This window comes from Trichechus manatus, unplaced genomic scaffold (assembly GCF_000243295.1).
Source record: "Trichechus manatus latirostris isolate Lorelei unplaced genomic scaffold, TriManLat1.0 scaffold00026, whole genome shotgun sequence".
Classification (NCBI taxonomy): Eukaryota; Metazoa; Chordata; class Mammalia; order Sirenia; family Trichechidae; genus Trichechus; species Trichechus manatus.
The window spans coordinates 11,687,623-11,713,406 of NW_004443962.1; the positions used below are offsets into that span (position 1 = coordinate 11,687,623).

The window sequence follows — 25,784 nt, forward strand, 5'->3', positions numbered from 1 at the left end:
CTCTCTGCTCTCCTCTCAACTGATCTCTAGTCAGACTTGGATAAATTTTCTCTGTGCATTTAACAGATTTAAATGCATCCCTCTGTAAAGTTTTACCAGCGCTTTGTGAAGGACTCATAGGAGACCTGCATTTGGACTTCTGAAGCCTCCCTTTTTCAGAGCTCTCTTCTCTCCAGTTTTCTGTCCTACAGATTCCAGCTGTTTCCCACAAATTCCAAACTCTTAACTCTGCAGCCTCAGTTCAGCAGAACCACTCCGCTTTGCTTGAATTCCTGCTGTCTGTACCTTGGTCAAGAAATTGTCCCTAGACAAAGGGCAAAAGTAAGGCTTCCATTGTGAGCTTTCCTCTTCTCAGAGATGAAAGTTTTGTGCTGCCTGTTGTCTAGCATAACTGTTGTCTCATATGTTCTGTTTAGTTTTTTAGTTATCTATAGCAGGAGGGCAGTTCTGTACCAGTCATTCAATCTTAGCCAGAAGTAGAAGCCCTCCACAGGTAGAAAATAACTTTGATTTCTAGTTTGGATGACTACGTGGGTAATGGCTCCATTAATTGCCATAGGAAATATAGGATCAGGAGCAAGTTTGGATGAATGATGCTGAGTTGGGTTTTGTTCATGTTACATTGAAGGTGTGAGAGACGCTAGTAGAGACAGTGTTAATTTTATTAATTTATTAAGACAAAGATTTCTATCACTCTATCCTCGAACTTGGTAGCATAAGACTATTGTAGATTGTGGACAGTGAAAATCATGATGGTGGATGGCTATAGAGGTAGCAGCAGTTATCAGGATGCTAGCCTAGAAAAAGATGTTCATCTGAGAAGATGATTAGGAAAAATACACACCTTCTAGGAAGTCAAATTAGAAATGCTAACCCAAAACTGAAACCATTCCTGAAGCCCACTTTTCAGACAAAGATTAGACAGGCCCATGAAACAAAAAATAACATATGTAAAGGACGTGCTTCTTAGTTCAGTCAAATATATGAGACCAAATGGGCAGCTCCTCTCCAAGAGCAGGACAAGAAGGCAGGAAGGGACAGGAACTGGACGAATGGACACAGGGAACCTGGGGTGGAAAGGGGGAGGGTGCTGTCACATTGTGTGGATTCAATCAATGTCACAAAACAATAAGTGTATAAATTTTTGAATGAGAAATTAACTTGAGCAGTAAACTTTTACCTAAAGTCTAATTAAAAAAAAAAAAAAATGCACACCTTCTGGGTAGACACAACCCTATAGTTGAAGGCTTGGTAAGTTTTCAACTCTGTTCAAACCAAAAGGGGCTGCTTTGTTTAGGGATTGCAGTTCTATGCCAGGTAAGTGGAGCTAGGGCTGAGTGGTAGCTCCTGCGCCCTCCCATGGGAGGCGCATTTGTGCAGTACACAAATTGCACTACCTCACTTGGTGAGTGAAAAAAGATTATACAGCTTTAAGAGAAAATAATCAACAATTTTTATAATTAATAATTTTTTTCCCCCGCAGATAAACTGTGTTATATCTTTATTTGTGCCTGCCCAAAATATGCATTGAATTTCTGGTCCTTGATTTTGTTTGGAAATAGAGTTTTTCTTTTATGTTAATGGGGTCATACCAGTGTAAGGTGAATCCTAAATCTAATCACTTCTAAGTTACAAAAAGACCAGACTAGACACACAGACACACATATAGAGGAAGACAGATACCATGTGAAGCCAGAGGCTGTCTATAAGCCAAGGAGTGCCCAGGGCTACAGACAAGAAAGTAATCAATAAGGCTGAGACCCTGATTTGGACTTTTAGCCTCCAGTACTGTGAGAAAATAAATTTCTGTTCTTTAAATACAGCCACTTGTGGTATTTGTGTTACAGCAGTACGAGGTAACTATGACGGATTGTAAGTTTCATTTTGCATGGAATATGTTTATTTTGTTCATTATTTTTTCTTAGTGGATAGTATAATGTCTGTCTCACAATACCAAAACAAAAAGCAAAAAAAATACCAAACCTATCACTATCTAGTCAATTCTGACTCATAGTGACCTTATAGGACAGAGTAGAACTGCCCTATAGGGTTTCCAAGGCTATAATCTTTACAAAAGCAGACTGCCACATCTTTCTCCTGTGGAGCACCTGGTGGGTTTGAATCATCAGCTTTTTGGTTAGTAGCTGAGCGGTTAACCACTGAGCCACTAGGGCTCCTTCTGTCTCATAGTAGATGCTGAAAAATATTTGATGGATAGTTGAAAGAATGAATAAATAATATGAAAGCATTATTGTATCTTGGATGCTGAGAACATCAGCATTCAGGTAGGCTTGGGATTCTTTCAGCTACCAATTCCTACCCTGTTCCCTTTCATTATCTCAAGTAAAATATTTAATAGTCTGAGCTCTCACTCTAATTCTCCTGTAGTTCAAGAGGATATAAATAAGTTTGAGATCCATGCTGAAAATAAGAGTTATAAAATGATTACTGGTCCCCTGGCTTCTTTAATTCCCAATTTCTCCTATTGAGAGATACTTACATCAATGTTTTAACTGGTTTTAGCAAATTTTAAAAAGGTGATGGTCTGAAATATTACAGTAGATGTTGAGACGCGAGATAACTACTGAAAAAAAAATGTTAAAAAAGAATGTTTCAAATGGTGGTTGTTCTCAAAGTGTGGTCCAGTGACCAGAAGGATTAGCATCACTTGGGAATATGCTAGAAATCTGACTTGACAGCAGTGGGTTTGGTTTGTTTTTTTTTCCAGACTTACTGAGTCAGAAATCTGGGGCTCAGCAACCTGAGTTTTGATAAACTATTTACATGACTCTGATGCAGGCGAAAGTTTGAGAACCCCTATACAAAAAATAAGGGAAAAAATAGAGAGAAAGCAGGAATAGTATCAGTTCTTAAATGCTGTATGCACAAAGAAAAGAGAGATAAACCAGATACAAACATAATAATTGTCATTAAATCAGATCTAATGAACTGTTTCTGAGATTATGAATCAAAGGGATTGTTGTTCAGAGGGCCTGGTTGTTTTCTTAATTCCTTAAAAGTTAGAAAATACTACAAATATTCTAGTTTCCCTCAATTATACATATTGATTCTGTCATTCCTTAAGTTATCTAAACTTTTAAATTGTTTGTATTTTCATTCTTTTCTACCTCTACAGACAATAAGTTTCATAAGTTTTATAAACTCTAACGCTTAAAGTCTTAAATTTGCTTTTTTTCATGGTTACACTTAGTATTACAAGATTGAGATAAAAAGTTTGCATTTATCCAAACTATACCTTGCCTGATGGCCTAGAATGGATGTATCAGTTCCAACAATAGCAAGAGATTACAGATGGCAGTTTTAGGTACATGTGTTGCTATGGTATTCTAGTAATGGGCAAATTCTTCTTTATGAGCTTAAAAAGATCCCATAACACAATGCAATTAATAATTTTCTCTTTCATGGGAAATAAATAGAATCAGAAATATTGATTTTGTCCAATATCCTTAAGTAAAATACATTAAGCTCTGTTGGTACTGTTCCCAGAAAGATAAATTTCACATATTTTAACAAATAGAACATTTAATGCTTACAAAGCTCTTATAAGAAAAAAATCCTCATCTCACTATTATGTTTATATTTTAATTTAAAGTTGCTCTTAAAGAAGAGTGGGGCCTGCCTAGTAAATCAGTCTCAGATGAGATATTGGAGTGATAAATAATCTGATCACAGTCCATCATTTCTACCCCAAGGAGCATAATACAAAAGTAGTCAAAACCTTCCTGCTTTGAAGCAAACTACTTGATTGCATGTAAAATCCTGAGTCTGCTTTGTTAAAAAAAAAAAAAAAAGTATGATTGAGTGATAATGGTGGTGGTCTGAGATACAAGGTCAACATAAAAAAAAAAAACTAATTGCATTTTTATATTCTAGCTACAAATATTTAGAAAAAGAAATAAAAATAACATTTGAAATAGCATAAAAATATCAAATACAAAGAAATAAATCTAATAAAAGGTGTGCAAGCCGTCTACAAAGAAAACTAGAAAAATATTACTGCAAGTAAAGAAGATACACATAAACAGAGACACCAATTGAAAAATTCAATATTGCTGAATACGTTAATTATAGCCGATTTATCTATAGATTCGATGCAATTGCATTCAATATTCAAGAATGTTTGTTAATATGGAAATTGACAATCTTTCTAAAAGTTATAAGGAAATATAAAAGAACTAGAATAGCTATGATAACCTTGGAAAAGAAAACAAAACTGGAGGATCTACACTATCAGATAGCAATACTATAAAGCCACAGCAATTAACACAATGTGGTACTGGCTCAATGATAAACACACTAATGGAATAGAATACAAAGTCTAGAAACACACACACACGCATACACGTGTGTACCTGCACACAGTAAAGTTCACTGATTTGTAGCAAAAGTACCACTTCATTGTAGTTAGAGAAATGATAGTTTTCTCATAAATGGTGCTTATCAACTAGATTACCAAGCTGAATGAATGAACCTTGAGTCTTACCTCACATTATATACAGAAATAAATTCTGCCTCAGATACCCTTTTAACTCAGTATTGAAGTCACTCCCAAGGTTCACCCTTCAGTCAAAGATTAGACAGGTCTACAGGGCAAACAATACCACACGTAAGAAACGTGCTTCATAGTTCAATCACGTATACGAGACTAAATGGGCACACCAGCCCAAAAGCAAAGATAATGAAGGAGGAAGGGACAGGAAAACTGGACGAATGGAAACAGGGAACCCGGGATGAAGAAGGGGACAGTGTTGACACATCGCGGGTTTGGCAACCATTGGTCACAAAACAATTTGTGTATTAATTGTTTAATGAGAAACTAAGTTGCTCTGTAAACTTTCACCTAAAGCACAATAAAAAAAAGAAAGAAATTCTAAATGGAATTTCAATTTAAATGTGAAAGGTAAGACAATGAGGTGTCTAGAAGATAATATAGAAAAATATCTTCATGATTTTGGGGTAGGCAAATTTTGTAAACAATAAAAATTTTCAATAAACAAAAAATTTTTGTAGATATATAAAGTATTAACAATAAAAAAGTTTGATAAATTGGATTACATTAGCATTAAAGACTTCTGTTCATCAAAAGACCACCTTTAAGAAAGTGAAAGGCAAGCCACAGAGTGGCAGAAGATATTTTGTACTACATATATTCAATAAAAGACTATCCAGCAGATATTCAGGATTCCTATAAATCCGTAAGAAAAGCTGGCAACCCAATAACAATGGGAAAGATACCTGAACCCCTTATAAAAGAAGATGTTGAAAATAGTCAACAAACATGAAAAAAACTGACCAAAATCATTAGACATCAGGGATATAAAATTCAATTTAATTCCACAATGAGATGTCACTACCTTCACCCCAGAATTACCAAAATTGAAAAAAAAAGAGGAGAGACAATTTCAAATATTGACAAGTATATGGAACTCTCATAACCTATTAGCGGAAGTAAAATTGGTACAACCACTTTAGAAAAGTTGTTGGTAGTATTTACTAAAGCTGAATATCCATATACCCTATGATTCAAATATTCCACCTCCAGATATATATTTAACAGAAATTTTATTTGTACTAAAAATACATGCAAGATCGACCATATCAGCTTTACTTATAATAGCCCTAAACTGAAAACCACTTAAATGTTCAGCAACAATAAACAGTATAAATAAATTGAGATGTATTCATATAATGGAATACTATGCAATGGTAAAAATCATGCAACAAAACAGACAAATATATACATAATGTTGAACAAAATAAGCAAGAAACAGAAGAGTAAATACTTCATGATTGCATTCATGTGCTGTTACAAAATCTGCAAAGTAATGTATGGTGATATAAGTCAGAATAGTGGCTACCTTTGTGGGGGTTAATGGCTGGTAGGGACCTGGGGGAGGCTTCTGGGATTCTAGTAACATTCTCTATATAGATCTAGGTATTGTTTGTGTGGGTGCATTAATTTATAAAAATGAATTTAGCTGAACTCTTAAGATTTATGCACTATTGGTTTGTATGTAACACCTCAATTTAAAAAAAGTTTGTGAAAAAAAAGACAGAGCAAAGGTATGTCAACAAATTCCAAATAACAAAAGCAGGACTTGCGGTATTAATAGTAAACAAGGTGGAATTCAGGTGAAGAAAACAATACGAAACAAGCAATAGTGATTTATGCTAAAGGATGTACTTCAAAATGTGGATCTACTTTCTGAATATGTATGCATAAAATAAAATAGTATAAATATTCTCAAAATATAAGGAAAAGTAAAAGGAAACACATTATTGTAAAATATTGTATTACACCTCTCTCCACTTTAACAGATCAAGTAATCAAGAACATTAAAGATTAGGTAACATAATTAATAAGGTAATATTTATTGCTATATAACATTACAAATTTACCTTAAATAACTCTTGGGTCAAAGAAATATAAGCAAACTGCCTACTATATAGACATAATGTTACTTAAATCACAATTTATCAGAAGCTATGTGATACTTCTAAAGCTGAATTCAAAGTGAAATTTTGCCTTTAATATTTATATTGATTTGTAGAAAATAACAAATATAAATAATTCAAGCAACTACCACAAAAATTTAAAAAGGGAAAATAGAATAAACCAAAAGAAAGGCGAGGAAGAAACGAAAAAAGATAAAAGTAGTAATTAATAAGTTAAACAAAAAGCCAGTAAAGCTTTTAAATAGACCTGAAGCTGGATGTATGGGTTACACAAACAACATAATATATCAACTGCTTGTTAGCCTCATTAAAGAAAACTGAAATCAACCCTTTTGCATATGCTTGGAAGATTCCCATAATGATAATGTTTTTCTTTTAAGAGAAGTACAAATATACAAAATAAGAAATTATAAAGGGTAAATGATTTGACAGGGAAATTCTACCAAAACTCTAAAAAGCAGATAACTCCAATAATATTTAAACTGTTGCAAATAAAGAATTGTATTTGTATTGGGAATAAGATTGATGTCTGACTACAAACACTGCTCTAAAGCAAGAGACACCATAATCAAAGTTAAAAGTTACATTGAGAAAGACACTTGGATCGCAGGTTACAAAGAGATAATTTTCTTAACTTATAAAGAGATCCTACAAATTGTTATGAAAATGGCCAACAACCCAATAGAAAATGGGCAAAATATATGAATAGATTAACAAAAAATTAAAGAGCTCTTAAACATAAAAAGGGTATTCAACATCACTTATGTAAAAGTTAAATTGTAACTACATTGAAGTATCCTTTTTACCTATTAGACTAGCAAAAATAGAAAAAATTGATAACCACTGTTTGCATGTTATTGCTGGAAGGAGAGAAAATTGTTGTAAACCCCATTGGCAGCAATTTAGGGATAACTATAAAAATTAGGCAGGCATACACTCTTTGATTCCGGTTTTAAGAATTTATCTCATAGATACACCAGCACACATTTAAAATGAGATATGTACCAAGTTTAGTGACTGTAGCATTGTTTGTAATAGCAGAAGATTGGTAGCAAACTAAATGTCCTTTAACAGTGGACATAAATTATACTACATGAATGCAATGGAATATCATACAACTGAAAAAAAGAATGAGGAAGTGCTTTCTGTAATAAAATGGAAAGAGAAGGTACACTTTAAAGTGAAACAAGCAAGGTATAGTAAAATGCATATAATACACTACTCTGCAATAAAGCAGAAAGAAAAAAGAATAGATGGCTTTTTGGTTTGTTTATAAACATAAATTGTCTGGAAGGATAAACAAGAAACTGATAACAAAAAAAGAAATTAATAATAATTGTTATCTCTCAGGAGGATGGATACAATGTATGGGAACAGTATGGTAGGGAGAGTTTTCTCTCCATTTTGTTTTGATGTTTGAACCATATAAATGTATTGTTGTTCAAATTCAGATTATGGATGAGAAATAGGTTATTTAAATTTGATAGAGGATACTGAATTATGTTTTATATTGAGGATTTCTGACTGTGGAAAATTATGAACAAAGTAATATTTTAATGAGACTAATTTTGCATCATGACATGCAAAGTGAATTGTAGGAGACAGAGATGGAAAGAGACACCTGCTAGAACACTTTTTGTGATACTCTAGGTATGAGATAATAAATACCTATACTAGAATGATGTCAGTGGGAATGCAAAAGAAAATAAAAATGTATGAGTTGTTTTTTTTTAAGCAGTAAAATAAAGATCTAAAGGATATGATTAAAACAAACATTTATACAGGATACAACAGATTCCATTTAGCTTAGATTCCTGAAGAACAACGATAAAGAACTAACAACTCTTGAGGGGATGGGGTAAATTGAAGAAATGTAATTCTAAGTAAATTTCTAAGAACTCAAATTCATTGCTTTATAAAGACATTAATACATTTTTATAAACTTGTATGAGGTTAAAATAAAATATAAATAATTTACACAGAAAGAAATTATAAATTTTTGATCCTCTAGAAAATAGAGCTATAGGTCAGTGTCAAAGATATACCAGAATTATACATGTAAAAAATGTTGAAATGGCAACAATTACATTAATTATATTAAACATAATGTTAAATAAACAAATATTTATATTTGTCACAATAAAAAATAAAGTGAGATGATGGCAGTCAAAAAATTTTACAAAGTTAGTATATGTTCATTTTAGAAAAATCAGAAAAACCAGATAAATAAAAAAATCAAAAATTAGGAAACCACTCATAGTCCTACCACCGAGAGATTTCTACTGTTAACGTTTTTTAAAAAATACAGTTGAAAGACTTATTCAGAGAAATCTTAAAACTCACACACTTTATATATTTTAACGGGATCATATTTTATCCTGATATTTTACTTCACACCATATTGTAGTATCATTTTTCTTTCTTTTTCAATGAATATACTTCCTCATTATTTTTTATGTTGGCATAATACTTCAGCATATAATGTCTGTTGCAAGGCTTTTAGCATTGTTCTAGTTTTTCCATATTATTAAGGAAGCCATAATAACAATATTTTCAGATTTTTTTACAATTATTTCCTTTCAATAAATTCTTAGAAGATATGCACATTTTTAAAACCTTTAATATACGTTTACAGACTTTGGTCTAGAGGGATGGTATCATTTACTCCTGCACCTGTAGTATATATTTCCCACTAAAATCAGCTCTAGCCATAAGAGAAGAGTTCCTGTAAATTTACCAATTTTCATTTTGATACTTACTGAGTATTATTTATGTAACTGAGAAATAATCTTCGTTTAAAACATCTTAAAACTATTACATTCACACCTCTGGTCGTAATTTTATTTTTAGCCTAAAATATTTTTAAAGACATTCATTTTTATTTGATTTTGGAATCAAATTTGCTTATGGTGAAATTTCAGAGACTGAACCATATCAATTAGTAAGATTATTAATTTTACATTATAAGAATTATAAAAATAAAGCAATAGATTTCTGCAGTGAATTACCAGAAACCTGAAAAATACAAACTATGTTTACCTGCAGTAGGAGACTTGCATCGCTCAAGTTCCAGGGGAACTGGACTGTCATTCAGCTCGGTTAAACCTGAAAATAAGATATTAAAAAATGAGATAAATTTTGCTAGTGTTTCCTAGGTAATTCTGACTTCTCAATTCCTACAGGCTTAAAAAGGGTTATTTTTCCCCCAGTGAAAACTATTTTCCCACGCCCATGTTACGACATTTATTCTGAAAATTTGTTTTAACAAGTTATACAAGAAAAGATAAGGGGCAATAACTGGTTGACATACAAAGAGTAACTGAACATAGCAGGTGGAAAGAGAAAATTTCTTATTATTTTCATATGAAACAGCTACTTTAAGAATATTTAATATTAAATAGGTGATCTAGTTTCATCTGAAAACAGAGCAAGAATAACAAGAAATAGATGGGATTTTAAAAAGGACCTTGTTGGGTGTCATCAAGTTGATTGCAACTCATAGTGATCCCATGTGACAGAGTAGAACTGCCCCATAACGTTTCCTAGGCTGTAATTTTTATGAAAGCAGGGCTTTTGCGTGCGAAGCCGCTCGGTGAGTTCGAACTGACAATCTTTCTGTTAGCAGCCAAGTGCTTAACCATTGTGCCACCATGGCTCCTAAAAAGGACCTAATCAAAATCAAATCCTCTACCTTCAGAAGAAGTGGCTTTTAAAAGATCTTTAAGGAGAGAGATGCTACAAATTATAAATTTATATTTATTTATAAAAATAGGGTATTGTGTAGAACATACTAAGTGATTTGTTCACTGGCATTAAGTTCTTTCCTATAGAAAGTAGTATATTTTTCTCTTATTTCTAGTATTTCTTATTTTCTATTCTGTCACTTTCCAGAAAAATACAAAAATAGGCACAACAGATTAATAAACATTTGTAATTCTTACTATCTGCTAGTAAATTTGTAAAATGTCCTTCATTATGGTTTTCCTATCCATCTGGAGAGTCTCATATACCTTTTCTTTGTAAATAAATATTCTGAGCTTCTATGAGTTAACACAGCCCAATGCTTTCATTTTATAAGTGAGAAGTTGTAAGTTCAAGGTATTGAAACTACTTATTCAGGGCATAGAACTAAGTCAGTCACAAGAGTTTGAATAGAACCCAGAACTCATAGTACAGATTTTTTCATACCATATTATTCTGTACTAATATTTATTTCAACTGCTCAAATAGTTTTAAGTGCCAACTGCAAGCTTATTTTTCTCTAATTCTTACTTTACTGAATTTTTTAAAGACATTTAACTTCATGCTTATCCAATCTTTAAATATCTATTTATTTACATTCATAATATACTTACAATATTTACTGATGTAAGTATTATTATTTATCTGGAAGTAGATATTCATCAACCTAAACTATCTTGAACACAGTCTTAACTACAGAAATACTAAGTGCATAGGAAAAAGGCCAGGACTAAAGAAGCAATAAATGTTACTCTGCAGAGGAGCTACAGCACTACTCCAGGCTCTCCTTGAGTCTTCTGACTTAAACAGACTTTGTTATCTGACAGCAACAAACAACAACAATAAAAAAACATTAGTTGCAAGGAAAACAAAAAGGAAAAAAAAAGAATAAATAAAAATTAGAGGAAAAAAGAAAGAAAGAAAAGCCCCCAGGGATCCCATCAGTGTGGCTGCTAGGACTGGGGAAGCTGCTCCCAGGCTGTGAAGTACAGCCTGGCTAGAAGGGGTAGAGGTGCCACACAGCACCAGGTATTCCACTCCAATAGCAAGCTCCCTTAGCACTTTTTTTTTATTTGTTTGTTTCTGTGTATGTTTTTGGCTCCTGTTCCCCTCTCCTCTCTCTCCTCTTTCCCATACCATTTTAGCTCCACACATCACAATCTCTCCCTCCTTGCTGCCTACCTGCACCATGTGCTGAACATCACACTACCAAGCAGCACAGGCATGGCCCACTGGAACCTGCCCTGCACTGATTACCGACCTGCCCTGGTGGCTGTAGTACGTGCAACAAACAACCTATCCCAGCAACTCCCACTCAGCTGGACCTGCACTGCTGTACCATACCTGAGTGACTGACCCTGCCCATTGGAGAAGGAAGTGAAAAGTATCATGCCTACAGATGAGCAAACAACAAAGAACGCACAGCCTGCCTGCTCAGACATAACCAAATAAAACAAAAAAGCAGGATGAAACGAACAAATCTGCAATCAATAAACAAGGAAAATAACTACTGAATGCTCTGAAGACAGCAGACAATATCAAAATATATACAAAAACAGGACAGGATGGTTCCAGTAGGTGTCCAAAATAAAACAGCAGAAGACTTGCCAGTAGAAGAAAAGGCACGAGACCTACCCAAGTGGGAATTCAAATCTCTAATATTCAGAATTATCCAAGAGTTGAAGCAAAAGCAGACAAAAATGAGGAAAAAAAATAGACAAATTCATGGAAAAGGCAGACAAACTCATGGAACATACAGACCAAAAAATGCAACAATTTGAGAAAATAATACAGGAACAAAATGCCAGCTCATGGCTACCACATGTGTTACAGAGTGGAACCGCTCTATAGGGTTTTCTTGGCTATAATCTTTACAGAAACAGAACACCAGGCCTTTCTTCTGTGGCATGACTAGGTGAATTTGAACCAGCAACATTTAAGTTAGTAGATCAGTCCAAACTGTTTGTACCACCCAGGGACCTCCTTTTACTTAACACTGCTCTTTTGTTAAACATTTAGGCTTTTCCAGTCTTTACTTTGTGAAATGATGCTGTAATAAATATTTATGTGCAAAAGTCTTTTTTTTATTCCCCTGCAAAAGAATTCAATAGTCTTTCCACTATATCATGGCATCTCACATAGTGGGTCAGTCATTTTAACCAAACTCTTGATAGAATATTGAAACAGCTTATTTTTTACCCATTTACTAATCATTTTAAAAACAAAACAAAACTGGGTAAACTCTCAATTAAGCTTTTTCTACTAAAATATTGATGGAGGAGGTCAAAGAACTCAAAGGTTAAATCTACCATAAATGCATGCTATCTAATCTCAGTTTTAATTTGATTCCATGCTTTTTTTAACCAAAATATGAATACTTTAGAGAAGGTAGATATACATGCTGTACATAACTCCAGAGCATCTATTTTAATAAAGATTTTTGAAAATATTTAAAATCAAAATAAACATGAAATATTTGCTGAATTTTATTGTAAATTTTATTGAATTATTAGATACATACAGAAATGTACACAAATTCTAAGTACATAACTTGATGAATTTTCACAAAGTTAACACACAAATGTAACCAGCATCTAGATCAGGACTTACATGAATTTTTAAAATAATACATCAGACTTGAAATGTCTCACTCATGGCAGACAGCTTTTAGTTATGGACTCAGTCTTTCTGAAAGCTACATGATCACAACACTTAACTGAAAATTTTAGAAAATATAGTACAACAATATTAGTTGAATTCTGCTTATACATCTAAAAGACAGATCTCTGGTGGCGCAGTGGTTAAGAGCTTGGCTGCTAACCAAAAGGTTGGCAGTTTGAATCCACCAGTTGCTCCTTGGAAACCCCATGGGCAGGGGAGGTTCTGCTCTGTCCTATAGGGTCGCTATGAGTCAGAATCAACTTAACGGCAACAGGTTTTGGTTTGGTATCTAAAAGACATTTCCAACATTTCCCCTATATATTCAGTTCTTCAAGATGATAACCCAAACTTCCCCATTCTTTTCTTGCTTCAACAAATATTCAACAAATATTATTGAGTTGAAATATTATTGAATATTTGTAATTATATTTGTAATAATATTTGTAATTATTGAATAATTACTATGTGCCAAGCTCTGTATGAGGCATGGGATATTTTGAGTTTTAAAATATAGCCCTCAAATTCTTTGACACTCCTTCCATTGAGGAATGGAGTCTATGTCTCCTGCTTTGCCATATAGAGTACAGAGAAAATGATGCTATGTGACTTCTGAAACCAGGTCATAAAAGATGATACAGCTTTTGCCTAGATATCTTCAAATGCTTGTTCTTGGGAGACTCTCTCTCTCTGTATACTCCATTTTAGAAGCAAGCGGCCATGCTGTTAGAAGACCAAGACACATGGAGGAAACGTGTAGGTGCTCAGTCGACACACTGAGTCCAGGGTTCAAGTCCTTCCAGTCCTGGGGCCAGATACATAAACGAAGAAGCCTCCAGATGAATACAGACACCAGTCATTTAAGTCACTCCTACCTGTTTGAGTTTTCCTAGCCATCCTTGCTGTGCCTTGACCCACAGAATCCTTGAGCGTAATAAAATAATTATTGTTTGATGTCACTGAGTTTGGGATGATTTGTTGCACAGCAATAGTCAGGGACGGATGACCTAGTAAGCAAGGTAAGCACAGACTTACTTGTGCTTTCTTACTAATCTGTAGTGAACCCATGTGAAATTGTTCCAAACAGATCATTAAGTAAGCACAAGTAAGCCCGTGGATCCCTTGCTTACTGGGTCATCTGCCCCTGCCAGGGATTGTAAATTTGAAAAAAGGCTTTGATTCTATATGAAGGTGCTGTGGGGTTGGGAGACAGATACCAGCCATACTTAAAAGCAGAGTCTTCGATGTGGTGAAAAAATGTGGAATTGTTCACTACAGATGATCTGGTAAGCAAGGTAATCACCGTGCTCACCTTGCCTGTTGGATAATTCACCCCTGGCAATCGTACAGATATGGTGGTTAGCAAAGCGGTAACAGTTCCTTCTCTAATGGCAGTAAGAAAATAAGCAATGAGAGCACAGTGTGAGTGTTATGAAACGGAAAGTACTGGGTGTTATTACTAATAACAACCTCTCTGATACTGTCCGAAGAAAAGAAATTGAATTATTTTTGCAGGTTAGCTTTTTTTCTCTATATATTTTGCTTATGCTGGCAAGACAGTCACTTTATGTCCCCACTGGATTCTATTTTCCCCAGTTAGTTCTCCAAAAAGCATTTTTGCTTGCTAAGTCCTTCAACCACTCTCCTCTCTTTAACATATAACAGATCACTACATATACCTCTTGAAATTTCTGGATAAAGGAAGAATTAGACAAATAGTAGTTTTAGAAATGCAATACAGTGGAAATATGAGGGCTACATTTACTTGAGACTGTAATTAGGAAGAAATACTAAGAAGTTACTTTAATAGTTTGATAAGTCTATACTTGAGTGAATTAGTGTGGTGACGGTGTACTGGTTGAAGAAGCTTAAGTCCTATTAGTCATTGCCTTATCTCAGTAACCAGTTTAGTCCTACTAACGGAAAAGAGGATCAATTAAGATCCCAAACCAAAGGGAAAGGTACAGGCATGGAGAGATATTAAAATGAGGCTGAAAAGATATTTGGGGACAGATAATGGAGAAGTTTCCTATCTGAGGAGTATGGATTTGTTTGTAGAGATAGTGGAGAGACAGTGCAAGTTTTTGATGAGTGAAATAACACAATTTAACCTGTGTTTTGCAAAAGCAGAATTGTATAATAGAAAAACCACTGGAACTAGAATCAGGAAATATAAGTCTTCCCTTTCACTTATTGACTAGAGAAATAAGTCTTATTGAGCAAAATACATAGTCTTGAGAAAGTCATTTAAACTCTCTGAGCCAGAGTCCTCTTATATTAGATAGGTTTATCACTATCTCTCACAAGGATATCATGAAAATTAAAGAGCTATTTATGAAACTCTATGTAAACTGTAAATCATTATGTAGCTATGATATGAGTTAATAAATTTGAGGCAGAAATCTTGCACTTGCTCAAAGCTCCATCTCTTACTATCTATATTTAAAAAAAAAAAAAAAAAAGAGCCGCATCTATCGTTATCTAGTCAATTCTGACTCACAGCAACCCTGATAGAACAGGGTAGAACTGCCCCATATGGTTTCCAAGGAGCAACCGGTGGATTTGAACCACTGATCTTTTGATTAACAGTCGAGCTCTTAACCACTGTGCCACCAGGGCTCTGAGTTAATTGCTCTGAATTTCAGTATCTTCACCTGAAAAATGAAGGTGTTAACCTTGCCTCACAGGATGTTGTGAGGTAATATAAAAGTGGTAGGTAGGGTAGGTAGGTAATATAAAAGTGACTAGCATGATAATTGGCACAATTATCTACCTAGATATTAAATAGGTGTATGATTAACCATTTGATCCTTCCATCATTTCATTACTTTTTAAATTGAGGTATAATTTACATACAATAAAATTTACTTAAGTATACGGTTGGACTAGTTTTTAAAATTGTATACAGCTGTGTAGTTAACATTCAAACCAAGATTGACAAATAGATCAATGAAAGAGATTAGATTCCAGAAATAGACCCACACATATACAGTAAATGCTTTTCAATCAAGATGCCAATGAAATTAAATGGGGGAAAAAAAGTCTTTTCAACAAATTGTACTGGAACATTTCTATTACCAAAGAAATTTCATGCGGTCTCTTTGCATTTAATCACTCCTATCCAAGAGGCAAAAACTCTTTTGATTTCTATTCTCATAATTTTTGCCTGTTCTTGACTTCATGCAAATAGAATCATACAATATGTACTTTTGTGTCTGGCTTCTTTTGTTCAATATGTTTTTGAGATCCAGCTATGTTCTGGAGTGAATCAGTAGTTCATACTCTTTTACTGATAAGTCATGTTCCATTTTATGAATATACCACACTTTATCCGTTCTCCTGTTGGTAGACATTTGGTGGTTTCCAATTTTTGACTATTATGAAAAAAGCTACCATGATGATTGTTATACAGTTTGTGTGTGCATGTGTTTTCATTCTTCTTGAGTAAACAACAGGAGTGCAATTTCTGGGTCATATCAGCCAAACTGTTTTCCAAGAGGCTTTACATTTTGCATTTACCTCAGCAATTTATGGGGAAGAGTTGTTCCATATCCTCACCAACACTTGATATTATCAGTTCTTTTAAATCTTAGCCCTTCTAGTTATGGTGGTATCTCATTATGTTTTTCATTTATATTTCCCTAATGACTACTGAGGTTTTGGAAACATTTCATGTGCTTATGTGCTAACAAGATGACTTTCTATGTGAAATTCCTATTCAAGACTTTGGCCAATTTTTCTATTGGGTCGTTTATCTTTTTATTATTTAGTTGTAGGAGTCTTTTGACAGAGTATGTACTGTGAATATTTTTGTACAGTATGTGGCTTATCTTTTCATTTTCTTAATGATGTCTTTTGATAAGCAAAGGTTTAAGTTACTTGAAGAACAATTTATCAATTTTTTAAAATTTTATTGCAATTGGTTTTTAATTCCTGTTTAAGAAACCACTGTCAACCCACAGTCATGAAGATAGTCTTTGCTTTCTTCTATTGTTGTTGTTAGGTGCTTTCAAGTCGGCTCCGACTCATAGCAATCCCATGTATAACAGAACAAAATGTTGCTTGGTCCTGCATCATCCTCACTGTAGTAGGTATGTTTCAGTTCATTGTTGCATCCACTTTGTCAGTCCATCTTGTTGAGAGTCGTCCTCTTTTTTGCTGATCCTCTACTTTACCAAGCATGATGTCCTTCTCCAAGGATTGGTCTCTCCTGAAAATATGTCCAAAGTAAGTGACAATCCATCATTTGATTTTTTGACTGCTGCTTCCATGGGTACTGACTGTTGATCCAAGTAAAATGAAATCCTTGACAAATTCAATATATTCTCCATTTATCATTATGTTGTTTATTGGTCCAGTTGTGAGGATTTTTGTTTTCTTTAATCCATACTAAAGGCTTGTCAATTCCTACAAAAGGATATCCTAGATTTTTATCGGGATTGTGATAAATCTATAGATAAATTTGGATAGAACTAACATATTAAAAATATTGAGTCTCCCAACTCATAAACATGGTATTCCCTCCCATTTATATGATTCTGCAATATTTTGTCGATTTCTGTATAGAGGTCTCGTACATGGTCTTTTTCAAGTTTTCTGTTTTGTTCTTGATCTTCTACCTTGTTCTTGTATCCATTATTGAAAGTGGGGTATTCAAATTTCCAAAATTATGGTTGAATTTTCTACTTTTCCCTTCAATTCTGTGAGGTTTTTCTTCATGCATTTTGAAGATTTAGTATTAGGTACATATATGTTTATAATTGTTATATCTTTTCGATGGATTGACACCTTATCATATAAAATGTCAGTCTTTATCTCTAGTTTTAAAGATGTATTTGATCTGATATCAGTATAGCCACTCTAGCCTTCTCATTGTTGCTGTTTGCATGATATATTTTTGTATCCTTTTAGTTTCAACCTATTTGTATCTTTGAATCTAAACTGTATCTCCTTTAGAGAGCATATAGTTGGATCATTTTTTTTAATCTAGTCTGAAAATTTCTGCCTTTGATTAGATTGTTTAATCCATTCACATTTAATATTATTGATAGTTGTATTACATCTGCTATTTTTGCTGTCTATATGTCTAATATCTTTTTTGACCCTCCATTCCTTCTTTAGGGAGCCCTACTGACACAGTAGTTAAAGCACTTGGCTGCTAACCAAAAGGTCAGCTGTTTGAACCCACCAGTTGCTATGCAAAAGAAAGATGTGGCAGTCTGTTTCCACAAAGATTTACAGCCTTGGAAACCCTATGGGGCAGTTCTACTCTGTCCTATATGGTCACTATGAGTTGGAATTGACTTGATTGCAGTGGGTTTGATTTTTGGGGGTATTCCTTCTTCATTTCTTTTTTGGGGGGGCAACAAGTGAATAGTTTCTAGTATAACATTTTAATTCCTTCAGTGAATTTTCCACTATGTTTTTTAGTTATTTTCTTAGTGGTTGTTCCAGGGTTATCATACACATCTTATCAAATTTGGCAATTTTTCAGCCATTATTTATTCAAATACTTCTTTTTTTTTCTGCTCCTTTATTTCTGTCCTCTTCTTCTGGTAGTCCCATTATCCATATATTAGTGCATTTAATGGTTTTCCACATTTCTCTGAGGGTGTGTTAATTTTTATTCGTTTTTTTCTCTATCTTTCAGAATGCATAGTCTCTGTTAATCTATCTTCATGTTCTCTGACTCTTATTTCTAACCGTTCAAATCTACTGTTGAGCCCCTCTAGTGAATTTTACTTTCTGCCTATTGTACTCTTCAATTCCAGAATATCTCTTTGGTCTTTTTCTAATTTTAAATAATTTCCCTTTATTGATATTCTCTATTTGATGAGACTGTCATAATTGCTTCTTTAAGCACGGTGTTTTATAGTTCTTTAAACATATTTATAATGGGTGCTCTGAAGTCTTTGTTAAATCTAACATCTGGGTCCTCTCTCGGGCAGTTTCTGTTGCCTCACTTTCCTCCTGTGAAGGGTCGGGCTGGGGGTGGGGGGTGGGGACACATTTTTCTGTTTCTTTGCATGTTTTGTAGCATTTTGTTAATATCTGGGACATTTTAGGTAATATATGGTAGCAATTCTGACTGATTCTTCTCCCCCCTCTCCTGGGTTTGTTTTTGGTGCTGTTGTTTGCATGCTTATTCGTTTAGTGGATAGGCTAGAGTATATTAGTGAAGTGTATTTCCCCCATAGTTTGAAGCTTTTGGTGTTGCTCCTCTAGGTTGTAGTCACCCTGGGATGGCAATGTTCTGCCATCCATTTTAGCAGGGTTCTCTTTGCCTGTCTCTTTCCCTAATCTCTCTATTAAGGTGTTTACCTCTGTTGGCACCACACCCAGCTGTTAGGCTCCGCTAATTGACAGGTGATTGCTGTATTGTTTTTAACAATGCCCTGGGGCATAAATTGCTGCACAGTCTGATACAATTAAATCAAGCAGGTATAGTTTATTCTGATCCCAGGAAGGTTCTTCTTAGCTGTCTCTTTCCCTGGTCCACTCTGGTGAATTATCTAGCCTATGATTTAGTTTTTTGTCTTAATTAAGAGAAGCTACCAGCCTCCTCTTAATTGCTTACCACCAAAATATCCATTGTTTTTGAGAGTGCCCTTAGGCTTCAGCTTCCCCACACTCTGTTTCAAATAAAGTCAGTTTCTTTGGGGAGAGCTTCAGCACTCTCTGTTGTTATGGTCTTCCTTTTCCCCTTGGCAAAATCTCTGAGCCACAAATCTGCCCATTGGGTAGGAGTGGTAACCTCTAGTCTTCTCAGATTGCCTCTCCCAGCATGGAAAGTCTGTCTGACTAGCAAGCTGGGGCAAGGGTGATCAGGGCCCCAGTATTCCTGGCTTGGCTTATCTGGAGTAGAGTTTCCATCTTATGAATGGACGTAGGTGGAGGAAGGGAGCCTCTGACCTCTCAGCCACACTCACCAAAACTTTATTTAGCCTCTTCAACTTGGAGGTGGATGGGATTAGAAATGCTGGTGACCTCCGCCTCCCCATGAGATACTGTGTCTCTTGATATGGAGCTGAGGGGAGAGGTAGTCCTATCATCTTGGCCACACTTGCCTGAAATGCTACTTATGTCAAATTGACCTAGGGGAGGGAGAGGGATTGAGTGAATTGTAGTTCAAGTGCCATGGACTCACTGTTCTTACCAATCTTCAGTAGATTTTCTTGAATGAACGTTTCCTCTGTTTGCTGTATGCCTTTAAGACAATTTCTAGAGAATTTAAATGGTTGTTTTAAAAATAGTTTTCACTGGAGAATGCATCTAGGTAGCTCCTCATGCTACTATCTGAAAGTCTATCCTATATATAGTATTTTTTTAAGAGTTCATTTCTCAATTATTTGCTATCATATAGAAATTTAGTTGACATTTGTATACTAATCTCTTAATCATCAAACTTATTAATTCACTTGTTTTTGTACAGTCCTTTGGATTTTCTACATATGCCATCATATCACTGGTAACTAAATGCAGTTTTAATATTTTCTTTCTAATCTTTAGGTATATTATTTCTTTATCTTGCTTCCTGAACTCGCTAGGTCATCAAGTATAATGCCAAATAAAAGTGATGAGAGTGGACACCATTCCCTTGTTATTGATCTTACAGGGAAAGCATTCAATATTTCACAAAGAAGTATGATGTTACCTACAGGTTTTTCATAGATAGTCTTTATTCACTTGAGGAAATATTCTTTTATTTTGGGTTTGCTAAAAACGTTTATTATAAGTAAATGTCAAATTCTGTCAAATGTTTTTCTGCATATATTGAGATGATCATATAATTTCCTCCTTTATTCTGTTAATCAGGCAAATTACATTTGATTGTTTTTCACACATTAAACTTGCATTCCTGGGGTAAATTCACCTTGAGTATGATTTTTTTTTCTTTCTTATATATGTCTGTCTTCCATTTGTCAATATTTTATTTATAATTTTTGCATTTGTGCTCATGAATGAGACTGAACTGTACTTTTCCTTTATTATACTGTTTTTGTCAAGTTTTCATAAAGAACAAATTAGTCTGGCCTCAGATATCAGTTGGAAAGGATTTACTCTCTGGAAGTATTTGTGTACAATTGGTGCTATTTCATCCGTAAATGTTTGATAGAATTTACCAGTGAAGCCATGTGGGGCCTGTAGTTTCCTTTGTTGTATGTATTTACTTTTGAATTCAATTTTTAAAATAGCCTGGAGGTTATTTATATTTCCAAGTACTTTTAGTGTCAGTTTTGGTAAATTGAATATTTTAAGGTCCCCGGGTGGTGCAAACACCTAATCTAACCCACCCGGGTTGAACCCACCCAGTGTCACCGTGGAAGAAAGGCCTGGTGATTTGCTTCCATAATGATTACAGCCAAAAACAAAAACAAACAAAACAAAAAAACCATGGAGTAATTCTACTTTTTAACATATAGGGTTGCCATGAGAAGGAATTGACTCAATGGCAACAGGCTTGGTTTGTTTTATATTTCAAGAAATCTGTTAATTTCATCTACATCATCAACTTACAAGCATATAGCTGTTCATAACGTTCCTATCTTATTCTTTTAATGTCTGTAAAATCCATAGTGATGCCCTCTCTTTCGTTTCTGATGTTATTTGTGCTTTTTTTTTCTTGATAATTTTTGCAAGGATTTTATTAACTTTTTCAAAAATCCATCTTGTGGCTTTGCAAATTTATTGTTTGCATTATATTTCATTGGTTTCTGTTCTTTATTACTTCTTTCCATCTGTTTACTTTTAGTTTCATTGCTCTTCTTTTTTTAGTGTCTTAAGGAATAAGTTCAGATTATTGATTTGAGATTTTTCTTTTTTCTTCTGATAGAAGCATTTAATGTTCTACATTTTCTCCTAAGCAGAGCTTTAGTAGGATCACACAAATTTTGGTATGTTGTGTTTATATTTTCACTGTTCTAAATATTTTTAAATTTCCAAGGTGATTATTTCAACTACAAGTTATTCATAAATGTGTTGCTATATTCCAAATATTTGTGAATTTCTAGATATATTTCTGTTATTGATTTCTAGTTTAATTTTTTTGTGGTCAGAGAACATACTCTATTTCATATCAGTCCCTTGTAATTCATTACAACTTGTTTTATGACCCAGGCTATCTTAGTGAACATTCCATGTCTATTTGAAAAATACGTGTATTTTCAGTATGGTGTGTATATATATTCCTAATGAATTGACCATTTTAAAATTATGAACTGTCCCTCTCTATCTCCTTGCATTGATGTGAACTTCATCTCATATGACTATAACTGAATCTGCTTTATTAGGGTTAGCATTTTCATGGACGGTTTTTTTTTCCTTTACTTCCAATATCTTTGTGTTTGTATAATTAAAGTGCATCTCTTATAAACAGCATACATTTAGGTATTTATTTTTTCACCCTGTCTCACAATCTCCATCTTTTAATTGGAAGGTTTACTTCATTTACATTTAATATAATCATTGATGTGGTTATATTTATTTCTACAATCTTCCTAGTTGTTTTCGATCTGTCCTCTCTGCACCACCCCCTGAACTGTTCCTCTTTTCTGTCTTTTGAGATAATAAAATATATTTTAGTATCCATTGTATCTTCTCTTTGGTTTCTTAACTGTACCTCTATGTTTTATTTTTTTGGTAGTTGTTCTAGAGATTATAATATGCATCTATAATTCATCATAGTCTATCTTTAGTTCATATTATAACACTTCTCTATAATGAAAGAAACTTACAATAGTATAATTCTGTTTACCTCCCTCCTATCTTTTTTGTTGTCATATATTTTGCTACTACATATGCTGTATATCCCACATTGCTATTTTTATAAAGAGTCAATTAATTTTTTTAAAATTTAAAGAAAAAATTACTTCCTAATATTTTACCCACATATTTATTATTTCCAGTGCTCTTTATTATTTTTGTATATCTAAATTCCCATCTGGTTTCATTTTCTTTTACCTTGAAAAAACTTCCTTTAGCATTTATTGTAGTGCAGGGCTACTGGTGACAGATTCACTTAGTTTCATTTTTGAAAGATCTTTTTGCTAGCTATAGAATTCTAGATGGACAATTATTTTCCCCCAGCACTTAAAAGATATCATTCCATTGTCTTTGGCTTCAATTATTTCTGATAAGAAATCACTTGTTACTCACAGTATTGTTCCTGTGTGTGTACATGTGTGTGTATTTCCCTGCTGCTTTTAAAATTTTCTCTTTGATGTTGATTTCAGAAGTTTCACTATGATATCTTAAGCGTTTGTCTTTGTAGTTTTTCTTCTTAGTGTTATCTGAGCTTCTTGGATGGTTTAGTTGATCTTTTTTTTAAATCAAATTTGGAAAAATTTCAGCTATAATTTACTGATTTATGGTAAGGAAACAATTGAGTATCAGAACGTATAACCCCATTGGCTGCAGTGACTTATATTAACTTTTACAATAAATTTTATAAGAACATACAAATAATGCTTATTTAGCTTTTGTCAACTTTTTTCCCTCCCCTCTGTGCTTCTGTTTGGATAATTTCTATTGACCTGTATTCAGAATTACTGATTATTTCTTCTGCTAAACCAATCCCATGAACTTTTTATTTCACATAAAAAATAAAATACTTCGCATACTGAAGTATTTTATTTAGAATATACTATTTATATTATATATATATATATTATTTTTCAGGCCATCAGTATATATAACTACATATATTGGAGATATATATATATATGGTTTGTTTGTTTCTTATTTTTTTCTTTCCTCTGTCAGGCAGCTCAAGTGAAGTGCTAATCATTCATATTCTACAAAGTACTGAGTTGAGATGGGATGGGCTGCAGTTTTAACCAGATTGAGTTTCTCTCTGGTTTCAAATAGGACCAAGAAAGTCTCTCTTTGCCCCTCAATCCAACTCTCAAAATTCCATATCCTCTTTGCTACGAACTAATTCTTGATCTCAGTATTTATGCTGGGAGTGGGTTGGGATGCAGCTTCAGTTTTAATCTTCCTTTGGAGTACGCTCTTAATAACCCCAAAATGCAAGCCCTTTGAGACTCCATAAATTCTCTGTTTTGCAGGCCCACTTGCACTGTCACCTTCTCAGCAAAATTCTGGGAGTGGTAGGGGTTAGATGGCAGAGACTTGCCAAGTTAACCCTTCATAGACCATGGGGTATATATGCCCATGTTACATTTTCCACCCCTGGAGGTTTACTGGCAGGCATTTGAGCCATGTACGTTCTGGTGTTGTGGTGGATACTGGTGGAGCTGCCTAAAAAACAAGGAAGTTGGTCTGCGCTAAACTTGAATGTTGAGAGGCATTCGTATGAGGGACATGCTTCCTGGAGGAGTGGTTGTGTGACACTTTTGTGTCTTTTGGCTTCTGTATAGTGAGAAAAGGCTTGCAAGTATGCTTACTATTTCCTTTGTGTTAGTGGGAAGGTATGGTAACTAGCATTTGGAAATATTCAAGTAAACGAGTTATTCTGGGGGAGAAAACAGTTTGTGATGAACTTCCTGGGACATGGGACCAATATGTCCTGCATGTGTGGTGTGTTTCATGGAACATGGTACCGATATGGCCTACTCTAAATCAAACTGATAACAATTATGTGCAGCAACTTCAATGTTTATTTAGTATTCCATGTGTATTTTTGGAAAGTTGAGTAAGATATTTTATGACTCAAGTGTAACCAGGAAGTTTGATGCATCACGGCACCGATATGTCCTGCATGTGTGATCTGCTTCATGGAACATGGGACTGACATGTCCCGCTGGCAACTGGCATCTCATTTTTTCAAATAATAAAAAACTACCAACAAACAATGATTCAGTATCCATTCCATTGGTGAAAAAACATGACATCACTAAAAAATTAATTAAAAAAAAAAAGTATCATAGAAAGGGTTAATGTTTTTCCTGGTAATATACTGAGCACTATATGGTAAGACTTCTCCAAGATTATGTGGATAAAGCTATGTCTGATACATGAATAAAATAAATCAAATTGGCTATTAAACTTATAAGGTTTATACAGTGATTTATCATGAAATATATAATAAATTCTGGATGATAACAGATACAGAAATTTTGCAGTAAGGAAACAACTGAATATCAGAACGTATTACCTCCCTAGCTGCAGTGATTTATACCAACTTTTGTAATAACCTTTGTAAGAATATATAACTGTAATATTTAATATGAATATTACTAATATTTTAAACAGCAACTTACGAATGTTTTAAAATGTTATAGAATATCAGCATTCCCTAGACTATTTAATACATGTCTCCATACATATAAATGGCCTGTCATACATTTTCTTGAGATTTTTTTAACCAAATTATGATTTATCATACAGATTGCTCTACTCTGAATATTTTCCAATTTGATTATTTCCCCTTTAAAGTTTGCTGCCTCAATATTATACGTTTGTTCAGTTCAAATTAGAGTCAAAAGGACTATAACCTCCATATTCTAGATGCCGTATTTACATTAACATTGCCCTACATCAGGTTTTTTTTAAAACTTAGTACTATTCACATTTTGGCCAGATAATTTTTATGTTGTGGGGGTACATTGTAGGATGTTTAGAAGCACCCCTGATTTCTAACCACTAGATGCCAATTGAATTCCTCCCCGCCGCAATGTCTTAGTTATCTAGTGCTGCCATAACAGAAATACCACAAGTGGATGGTTTTAACAAAGAGAAGTTTATTTCCTCACAGTCACAGTAGGCTAAAAGTCCAAATTCAGGGCATCAGCTCCAGGGGAAGTCTTTCTCTCTCTGTCGGCCTTCTCATCAGTGTTCCCCTGGACTAGGAGTTTCTCGGTGCAGGGACCCCGGTCCAAAGGACGCGCTCTGCTGCCAGCACTGCTTTCTTGATGGTATGAGGTCCCCCTGTCTCACTGCTCACTTCT

At 34.1% G+C, this 25,784-nt stretch overlaps 1 protein-coding gene across 2 annotated transcripts in view; it reads right to left on the reverse strand.

Moving 5' to 3' along the window:
- The window catches only part of STXBP5L (syntaxin binding protein 5L), a 399,309-nt gene that overhangs the window by 92,935 nt on the left and 280,590 nt on the right, over window positions 1-25,784 (reverse strand). For both annotated transcript variants that reach the window (XM_004373644.3, XM_004373645.2), the window contains one exon: window positions 9,517-9,582. In XM_004373644.3, coding sequence (XP_004373701.1) covers window positions 9,517-9,582 — 66 coding nt within the window. The remainder of the gene's footprint in view (window positions 1-9,516; window positions 9,583-25,784) is intronic.